Source organism: Carex rostrata, chromosome 10 (assembly GCF_964058835.1).
Source record: "Carex rostrata chromosome 10, lpCarRost1.2, whole genome shotgun sequence".
In the NCBI taxonomy this organism is placed as follows: Eukaryota; Viridiplantae; Streptophyta; class Magnoliopsida; order Poales; family Cyperaceae; genus Carex; species Carex rostrata.
This window is the reverse complement of record NC_135927.1, coordinates 4,076,757-4,087,500: the sequence shown is the minus strand read 5'-3', so window position 1 is coordinate 4,087,500 and position 10,744 is coordinate 4,076,757. Positions and strand designations below refer to the sequence as shown.

Below are 10,744 nucleotides of genomic sequence, written 5' to 3'. Positions count from 1 at the left end.
TATGTAAAATAATATCTATTTAAATACAATGTCTAATGATAATAAATTAGAACATTAATTTTCAATTTATAGAGGAACCTGTTTTGCTTTCTAAATACAATGATCACGTTTGATTGTTACTTAAAGTTAATTAAGGAGGATTAACTTAATTACTCCAAGCTAATATGGCTTGATCTATTATTGTTTGGTTAAAACTAGTTACTTGAATTCTAATTTAAAAATCAATTAAAAAGAAGAGAAGAATTGAAAGAAAAAAAATTCTCTAAGAGCAGGTTCCAAAGCCGGAATAAGTTAATCTATCTAAAGAGGTAATTTAACTTACTCTGTTGTAAGTCTGTCCCTCTCCCCTTACATATTTTAAGTTCCGTAAGTTATTTTTGTTTGTCAGCTTAAGTAAAAAATAAATCACTTATTTTTTTACTTAAACTGCAATTAAACATGGAGAACAAAACTAATGGTGGAACAATTTTTTTTTTTTTTTTTTTTGTGTGTTCCAATTGGTATTTAGGAATGTATCTCAAGGAAACAATCACAATTGAATTTAATATATTATGTTAGCAATTAATTAGGAAATTAAAGTTTGTAGAGATCTTTTCAAATAGCAAATAAAGTTGGAAATTTCTGAAATAAATTATTAAATCATTTTTCTTTTTTAGAAGCGTCGAGATAGAATTCAAGCCAAATTGAAGCTATTGAGAGAGGTCATCCCAAATTGTCAGAAGGTATAGCTTTGAAGTAATTACTACTCTCCCTACATATTATATGCTAATTTCTCTTACAATTTTTTTTTAATTAATTTCATACCTTACCTTGATTGAAGTTGGATAGTGCTGCTCTTCTAGATGAGGCAGTTTCTCACATAAATGCTCTTAAATGTGATCTTCAGGTACGTAATTCATTATATTATTTCACCTATAAATTTTATTTTGGTTATACACATGAAAAGCTAGTTGTATTGTATATATCAGTGTTACAAATAACGGTATGCAGTTATCGGATGGACAGAGTACCGCTAAGCGATTAATTAGGAATAATCGAGAATAATTAGCCATAATCGGAAATAATCGACCGATTAATCGAAAAAATCAGTGATGGTTTGAGTGTTTGATTACAACCAACAACTAATCGGACGATTAATTAGTCTAAACGGACATTTTTACAACACTGTTATGTATTGGTAGATGTATATAGCATGTATGTATGAATTTAATTAAGGCTGTTTCATTAGTATGCAGGTTTTCTTCAATTTCACATTAATAACAATGTGCATGGTACAGTTTTGCTCAGAATGACTCATAAATTTATACATAGGATCGGAATTTAATATTTTAGATAATCATATATATACAATTTTGTATGATATAATTTACCAAAATTATTTCTTTGGATCAGAATTATGAAATTTCTTACAATTTTTTTTATTGAATTTTAGATGATGCAAGAAATGAGTCAATTTCCATACACAAATGTGCCTCCATATAATCTGCAATTCACCGGAACAACTCCGATGTCTCCGTTTATATCACAAGCCAGACCAAATATTATGATTCCTGGTATGAATGGCAACTTCACAGCAATGCACCAACCGTTATATGTAACGTTTCCTCCTCGATTCTCCGCTCCGGTTGCCGGAAATGTCATTCAGATGCCATTTTTACCTCCAAATTCTTATTGTTACGACCAGTTACCAGGCTCTTCGACTGCAGCCATGCAACCGCAGATGCAAGCAATGCCAGTACATGCAAGTTGTCAAAAGGAGATGACTAAGAGAACTTTAAATGAAGATTAAATGGAATATGATACAATGGTTCTTTTTATTTTCCAATTAAGGCTAGAGCAAAGATTTGTATTCATGTTTTAAATGTTTTAATTTCTGCAATTCTTATTTTTTGGACTATTGTATAATTAATTTTCTTTTCAATTTTATGCATGTTTGAAAAATTTTGGTAAGCAGTTAATTATCACATTGTTTACTAATTGTTTTCTTCTCTTTTCTTTCTTAAACGTATGTTATAATTTGTATTCATGTCTGAATACTTGGTATGAACAGTAAAAAAACCTAAAAAATCAAAAAATTTCAACGCTTCAATCTAACTTCAATTTTTTTCACCTAAACCAAAATTAATCACAATGCATCAAAAAATTCCAACTGACTATAAACCAAGAACAAAAAACACTAAACCAGAGGGACAAACAACATGCTAAAATAGAACCAATTTTTGTCGATCCAATTCCGGTTCAAACCAATATAAAAACAAAAAACATAGAAGTACTAAACAACTCTAACATAAACCTCATGCCCAAAAAAAAAATTAGAATTATTTAAAACAACAGAGACTATAGAAAAGTAAGTAATCCCCCAGGGCAAAAATTTGCATAGCACTAAAGTCTTGCACTGTTGCTGCATAATATAAAAGCATAAACAACTACCAATTCGATTCGATTTGCCACACAAAATTTGAATCTAACCACGGTTCCTAGAGGACCAAGAATTGGTCGAAGGAGGCAACCGTGACTCCCCACCTGCTACTGGCCTGCTACCACGCTGCCACCTGTCACCACCCGATTGAACAGGAGGCCTGTCATCGGAACGGCTCCACCTGTCAGTATCAGGTGCTGCTGCAGCTGGTCTCTCAGGAGGAGCTGCATCACTGCCACCACGCCTAAACTTAGGCACATATTTACCACCGCCTGAAGGAGCGGTGGAGGCAGCAGCGGCGGCGGCAGCAGGAGCAGCAGTAACAGACTCAGTGGATACAGCAGGAGGGGGTGCGGTGCGTGGAACCGGGTCCACGGTAGAACGTAGGAGAGACTCACGACGGAGTTTCTCCTTCTCTTCGAGTTCTCTTTCTCTCTGGCGCTGCTTCTCAGCAATAGCATCGAGTCTTGCTTTGCGCTCGGCTTCTTCTATCTTCTTCCTCTCCTCCTCTGTAGAAGGATGCAAACAATAAATTTTGTGTAAATTATATAGAGTGATGACTAAATTTTATATTTTTTTGAATTTGTTTAGATAGGTAGAAAATCACTACTTTTGAATGGTCATCAGGTGATTTTCTATCTATTTAAAAATTACCAAACAAATTCAAAAAAATATAAAATTTGATATACAAGAACATTTTCATATGAAGGTCATGTTGAACGGTTCAGATCAACTGTTTGGACTTTGAAAATGGAGATATTGATCTATATTATGGACCAATATGCGTTATGTATAGTACCATAGCCTCACTCTGTGTGTATATTATATATATGTTTTTAAGTTAGGATCAAGCTTTGAGCTTTGTCTGTAACAATAAAAGGGAAGATGAATATACCTTCGCGCTTGCGGGTTTCTTCCTCTTGACGGAGTTGAGTGATGCGCTCTTCCTCAGAGGTGACGAAATAAATGAGTTTGCGCATTCGGTCCCTCTCCATTTTTCGCATGGCCAGCTGTTGGTTGATGCGATCTTCTCTCTCCTTCATCACTTGCCCGAACTCTGATTGCCGCCTCTCGTCTATTTTTTGCCTCATTGCATTCTGTAAAAAAAAAATCAAGAAAAAAACATCAACACAATAAAATAACAGATCAATTTTAAACAAGCTAAGAAAATAATATCTGATTCATAGATCAAGACATACAAATTTGGAATCAAGCAAGGAATAAAAAGGGTAAAGATATTGACATAGCTGTATTTTCTTCATGCAGCACACAGACAACAGAGTCGTAACAGAAATGCATATGACTCGTGTACTGCATGAAGCCAAGACTGCTCTGTGAATAAAGATTTGCATACCGCATATTCAACAAGACGAGAAAGCCTATTCTTTCGCCTGAGGTCTTCAACGTGATTCTTTTTGCTTTCTTCTATGGCTCTCTACAATATAGAATATATTTTTAATTATTAATCAGCAAACACAAAAAAAAAATTAAAATATAAAACCATTGTAACATATCTAATTTGCTGGACAAAAGAATGGGAAACTGTTTGGATTTGTTAATCCATTTTTTTAAAATCTGAAATCTAGACTTCATATAGGATTTATTAATATTTATTATGTTTATAAAAAGAAAAAAGGGAGTAGTTTAGAGATAGTATTCAGACAGGAGCGCGTGGATGCTAGCGATCCACGTACCAAAACCATGACCTAGTGCTGGTTAGGGATTATTTAGAGATAGTATTATAAGTCTTAGGTCATATGAGTAGGAAGTTAGAGTTTAGGATGTAAGCTTAGGACTTTGACCTCTACGATTAGGTAGAATATAGTTAATATTAGTATTAGTATTATTACTATCACTTTCACTTTTATTTTTATTACTTTTATTTTATGACTACTTTATTATTACTTATCTTTATTGTTTGATTGTGATTGGGTTTCATTTCTAGCCTACCCCAACTCATTTGGGACTAAAGGCTTGGTTGTTGTTGTTGTTGTTGTTGTTAAAAAGGGAGTAGTTTCTAACCAGTTGTTCTTGTTCAAAACGGATCCTTTCCTCTTCGAGACGTTTGGCCCAGCCTTGTTCAATGAGTGGACTCTCATTCTCACGGCGGGCGCGCTCCAAATGGTCCATAGTTTTAGCGAGTTTTTGCAACTTCTTCTCAGTTTCTTGCCTCTCCTTTAGTTGCTCGCTCAGCGCCAATTCAATCAGTCCCTGCTTTGTCAACTCCTACAAATATATAAAATAAAGGCAAATCTGTAAAACACTACTCCCCAACTATTTTACCAAACCAGATTTAGATAATTTTACCTACTTGTATATTTGAATCTGCACTATGTTAATCTGCGCATTCACGTAAGAACCAATTTGAACCATTCAAAACTAGTGATTTGTACCTATCTAAAAGTTTTTTTTTTTAAATGTAAAATTTAGTTTTCAAGTAAATTTACATATTAAGATCATCTAGTATGGTTCAGATAAACTATTTGAACTTTGAAAACAAAGATATTAATCCATAGTACCATAGTCTCACTCCTTTAACAATATGGAAAAACAATTATAAAAAAACAAGAGAGAAGCGCAAAGTACCCCTTCAATTAAGGGTTTCTTGCCCTTGTGGCCTTTGCGCCTTTGGGCATCCAAGAGTGCTTGCGCCTCCTGCATCTCTTTCTCTGCAACTTCCTTTTGAATTCTCGCTCTCTCTCTTATGCTGTATTCTGTCTCCAGTCGCTTCTTCTCCGCCTCCTGTGTTATCTTTTGTATCTTCATCCTCTTCGACTCTTCCTCCCTCTCCTGAATTTTTTTCCAAACATAAATTTCATCCAATGTTACTTCTTTTCATGTCAGACATAAAAATCACCAATTATAAAAGAACTTTTAATTTAAAAAGACATGTTGACATGTAGAATTCATTTAAATTGAAAGAAAATTGGAATACCATTTCAAGCATTTGGCGCTCGTGTTCTTCCTTGCGCTTCTCTATTATTGATTTTCTGGCAAGAAGCCTCCTGTGCTCTGTTTCGACAATATCTGACAAGTGATATAGCTTATTTCCCAACTTGGACTGTTTTGGTGTCGGAGGGTGGATGAGGCACCACGCTTTGTTAAGTGACTCAGTGAGTTTTGCCAAGTGATCACACAGCGTATCAGATTCAATGTCCTAATAAAACAAATAGATAATCACTGTTGAGTAATAATCTTGTGAAAAGGAAGCAAATTAGGACTAATTAGGGCTAACTGTGAAAAAAAAGAAAGCTGCTCTATGCCATTTAGTATACTTGTATTAGGGCTAATTAAGACTAATAAGTTATATTAACTTTTATAATATTCTTTGATTTAATGCCCCGTAAAAAAAAGGAGAAGTGACATACCACATTGCCGAAAATGACGGCACCGTTGAGGTGGTCAACCTTCATGGCAACATAATTGTACTTGACAGCATCAACAGATATTCTCTCAACAACCGCAAAGTCGAAGAAGGGGATCATTTTTGAAAGCATATCTATTTTCATTGTCTGAAACACCTGAGCAGCCTGTTGAAATTTCATTCAAAAACAAAAAATATGAAAAAATGACTGTTACAAATAACCTAGAGCAATTTCTCCTTTACTAATTTAGCTTAATTATAATGTTAGGATATTACACAAATTTCATAAATTGCAGTTCTTTGTCTCTGTACCTGTTTCAAAACCCTAAGTGCTGTGAGTTTCTCCAGAGCAGGGGTATACTGAGCGAGATGCACCTCTGGCACAGCCGAGGCAGTAGAGAGCTTGCCACCAAGTTTTGCAATCTTAGCAAGAAGGGGTTGCACCCTAGATGCAAGATCCAACGGGTGACATTCATTCTCCAAAATATTGTAGAGATCCTTCACTTCTTGAGGCACACATGACATCACCCCTTTCGCTGCCTATAGAACGGGACAAACTTATAAGTGAATTCAAAAATGATAAAAAAATTATGAATATTAGTGAAAAAGATCATGAAATGTATGTTCTTAGGATCATACCAGCTCTGAGAGAAGCGAGGCCCGTGAAAGCTGCATGACATAGCAAAAAAAATAAAAATTAATTACAAGTCAGACAAATTTATAGAAAAATAACTAACAAAAGCACACCAAAACACATAATAATAAAGTTACCACTTCTCTATTCTCGCGTTTCGCATCCAATGTAAAATTAATCAACCCAGCCATGCGCAAGTTTCTCTCCTTATCATTCTCTAACTCTAAATGAGAGGCGCCATACTTGTGATCATAAGGTGCCACAGAAAGAGCGGCAAGGAGAACCGAACCAGCGATGAGTTGGATATCCTTTTGAGAGAGGTTTTTGTTGTAGCTCTTTTGTAGCGTAAAGAGCTTCAACCATGCATAGGCATGGTAGAGGTGACTATCCGCTACCCAAAAGATTTCGGTGAGTTTTGCGTAATATACGACCATTAAAGATGGTTTTGGGCTCTTTTTGACCAGAGACATCAACCCATGAATATCTTCGACTGACCTAAAGGCTTCCTGCAAAACACAAAAAAAATAATCAAGTACACATCTTATGATCAGCACAAGTAGGGGTGTTCATTGGGTCCGGTTTATATGGTTTTTTATGTTTGGTTCGGTTTAGATTTTTCAAAACTGAAAAAGCCAAACCAATTCATACTTCAGTGTGATCGATGGTTTGCTGAATTTTTTGGACTTGAATGAAGAAAAAAAAATTGGTTTGGATATTTTAGAATCTACATATCTAGTAAGGAATTGAACAATGTGTGTAATGTCAACAACTGTTATATAAATTCATATTTATTTCTATGATTATTAAATGTATGTGTGTATGTATTGAGTTATGACCTTCAAATTTCTCTTATTTCGGTTCAACCAAACAAACCGAAATTTACTTTAGTTTTTTTGGTTCAGTTGTTATTCGGTTGGCAAGCTTAATTCAGTAGGTTCGGTTATATTTTTGAAAACCGAATAAAATTTTGGTTTGACTATTTTAATTTGGTTTTGACCAAACATACCTAATGAACACCCCCGAGCACACACTGCAACCAACAAATAAATATATATCTTGGCAGAGGAGAATCAGAGAGAGTCTAATACAACACTACATGCTGTTTATCACATAATAGGTACTGGGAAATTGCATTGTACCAATATAAATTACAAGACAAGGAAAAATACCTGCCATAGATCGAGTTCAGTGGCGATCTTTAGTTGCTCCATGCGTGTGTCAAGATAAAGCTGGAGACTCTCTGGTGCCGTCAGATCGGGACGATCTCTCTGGTCACGGTACTTGTTCAGATTCGCCAGATGGTTGCGAATTATCTCACAAAGCCTTCTAAACTCAGTGGTTCTTTTGTAAGTTTTGCAAAACTGGAATGCTCTGTGAGCAGTCATCTGTGTATCCAACAACGAGTCATTAAACAATAGCACTAGTGAATACATACCAGTAGACTTATAAACCAGGTACAATCCTTTTTAGATGGCACATGCTCCTGTTTACATATCAATACTGGTTTGATATTTATCCATTAGACATTGCTTCAAGGGCATTTTTGTAATTTATTTTCCAAACAGTTCCATAGAAGAGAAACCAATAAAAAAAAATACTATATAAGAAAGCCAGTTCTGACTTAAAAGAATGAACAAAACAGCCTACGGTAATATGTACAATAAAATAAAATAAAATAACAGAAGAAACAAGAACAAAAGGCCCAAAAATAACTCGAAGAAGCCTTTAAAGGTACCCAGATATATTCAATTTATTTATTCTTTGTAAATATGAGAAGAGATATAAAAAAACTAACCGCATAGAGTGCCTCGAGCTTGGAGTTATTTCTAAGTATCTCCAAAACAGTCCTGTAAGTCTCCCAAAGGAACTTGAACCAAGGCGTGACTAGTTCCCTGTCTGACCTGTCCTTTCCTTTCTCTCCACTGACATAACTCAGCATCAGATCCTCCGGCCTCTTATCCATCTCCAAATCGTCCACATCAAGCGCCTCCTCCAGTGCCTCCGCTTGACTACGTGCCTGCTCATACAATACAGACACTTAAGCACAAACCATAACACCAAAATCTAACCCTAATGTAGTCAACATCTATAATATTTAACCGAGTAGGGTTATAACACCCCATTGTTATCATGCCCCAATCATGCCGAACATCCATATCTTCGTTTTTAAAGTCCAAACAGCCAATCCGAACCGCTCAACATGCTCTCCATATTAAAATGTGCTTGGAGACCAAATTTTATATTTCTTCAAAAAAAATTTGCCATCTTTTTAGATATGTACCAAAATCAACGTTTTTCAGAATTTTCAGGACCATCCTAAAACAGTGATTTTCCACCCATCTAAGAAAATAGTAACAGAAATTAAAAAAAAAAAAATTTAGTCTACAAGCACATGTTAATACAGAGATCATGTTGAGCAGTTCAAATGTGAGGCATGATTGGGGCATTTTAACCCTACTCTATTTAACGAGATGAGCACAATGCAAAGTCATCTTAGTAGAAATTGGGTGCTCTTATGAACCTCTCTATATAAATAAAACAAATTACCTGCTCAGCCCGCTCAGTGGACAATTGCATGAAGTACTTGATCACCTCTTCAAGAGACGAGACATTCACTTGTTGGCACACAATACGGTATTGGATCAACCCATCTTTCGCAAACCGACCCTTGCGCATGTCGACACAAAGCTCGACGTACTTGAACATTATTTTCTCTAAGGTTTTTTGCCACGCACGGTACCTCTTTGATGTGATGAGGTCGTGAAGAGCCTGGAGCGCTGCTTGCTTTTGTCCCACATTGATAAGCTCTGAAATACATAAAGGGATTCATGGGATTAAAAAGGTAGCAGTATAGTTACCAAAATCATATACAGTATGACATTTAGATACCCCTCCCCCCCCCCTCCAAATCCGAATCCCCTGAGATAACTCACTTTTGAGTACATACATGTAAAATCTGACCTGTTCAGCACAAATCTTAAAGAAAAACATTTCAAATTAATACACCCCATGTGCACCTAAATAGGAACCGTTTAAAATCTGGCCCGTAAATCCATCAACTCAAAAGTTGAGTTATCTAAGAGGATACGCTTCGCCCCTTCCCAACACCATCTTTTCACTAGAGTCTGTATCATCTGAGATATCTCAAACTTTCAGTTTATCTAAAGTTGGACCAATTTTTTCTCGGTGCCTATTCGGAATGCAGGGGTCAGTATTATTGTGCTTTGAGATTCGTGCAGAAAAGAATTTGAACAGTCGGGATTTTCCATGGATCAACTTAAAGTTTTAGATGTCTCAGAGGAATAGTATCACATTTCTTCAAGATGATGATGTTAAATTGGCACTAACTAAAATAAAATCAGTTAAACTAATACCTTCAGCACGCTTGAGAGCATTTTCAGGTTTCGCAAAAGTCGCCATGATTGAACAAAGGATTCAAAAGGCGCCCGCTTCCCTCAAGCAGGCGCTAGATAGCCTGAAACACATCAAAGAAAATGCACCAACAAAATGTTTCAGTACCAAATTAAAAATTTATATGTACCACCACAGATTTTCTTTGGGACCAACAAGATGCTTATTATATGCACAATGAAGATTGTATACCACATACACTTCAAACAAGTAAAACTTGGAACTTTCCGGGTATAATTGCACAGATTTAAAATTCTCAAAAAATAGCAAACAAATGAACCATGAATTTCAGATGATACGCAGACCTTTATAGGAGAAAACAATATGTAGTCTAAAATCATGAAAGAATGATCTTTCAAACTAGGTAATGCATGTATGACAGATAATTGAAAAGAAACCAAATTTCCAATAAAACCAATGATGGATGGATCCAAAATCAACATACCTAGTTTGGTAGGTATCCGCTAGGGTTCTTCGACAAAAGCCGAACAAAAAGGAATCAAATCAAAGCACGATCTGAAGTAACACTCGTTCGTCGCGACGATGCTCTGGTCTCAGATTAAAGGATGCAATTTTGCGAGAGATAAGAAAAAAGCGGCGGCGGATTAGAGAGAGAGAGAGAGAGTTAGGGTTTCTCTCCAGAGACGGTAGAGAGAGAGAGAGAGGAGATTCAGTTTCTGTAGGGACCGGACTAAAAGCCCTTAAATTTTAGCACAAATCCTCTGAAGTAACTCAAATTTTGAGTATAAATCATGAACGTCCGATCAGAATCCGGACCAATCAAGCAGTACATGGCATGCACGGACCCTTTCAATATTCGTGCAAAAGTAGATCGGATGGTGACGATTTAAATTCAAACATTCTGCTACCTTTAGGCGATATAAGTATGTAAATTTAAGTCTTGATCCTCTCAAGT

General features: G+C 35.8%; 1 protein-coding gene across 1 annotated transcript; it reads right to left on the bottom strand.

The window, feature by feature from the left end:
• Positions 1 to 2,194: 2,194 nt before the first annotated feature.
• On the bottom strand, positions 2,195 to 10,493 carry EIF3A (eukaryotic translation initiation factor 3A). The gene is made up of 15 exons (XM_078309282.1): positions 10,274 to 10,493; positions 9,792 to 9,892; positions 8,965 to 9,224; positions 8,213 to 8,434; positions 7,587 to 7,802; positions 6,555 to 6,923; positions 6,423 to 6,452; positions 6,096 to 6,323; positions 5,788 to 5,949; positions 5,355 to 5,576; positions 5,006 to 5,209; positions 4,442 to 4,645; positions 3,774 to 3,854; positions 3,315 to 3,516; positions 2,195 to 2,928 (listed from the first exon to the last, which is right to left on the bottom strand). Exons 2-15 carry the CDS (start codon positions 9,835 to 9,837, stop codon positions 2,465 to 2,467), a joined length of 2,910 nt encoding a protein of 969 aa, XP_078165408.1. The 5' UTR covers positions 9,838 to 9,892; positions 10,274 to 10,493; the 3' UTR covers positions 2,195 to 2,464.
• Positions 10,494 to 10,744: the final 251 nt, after the last annotated feature.

Bases quoted from the DNA above. Each gene is read 5' to 3' on its own strand.
- EIF3A (XM_078309282.1), bottom strand. From the start codon at position 9,837: ATGGCGACTTTTGCGAAACCTGAAAATGCTCTCAAGCGTGCTGAAG. The intron at 5,950-6,095 runs GTACAGAGACAA...AAATTTCAACAG, and splicing joins CACTTAGGGTTTTGAAACAG to GCTGCTCAGGTGTTTCAGAC. The intron at 2,929-3,314 runs GTATATTCATCT...ATCCTTCTACAG, and splicing joins AGAAACCCGCAAGCGCGAAG to AGGAGGAGAGGAAGAAGATA.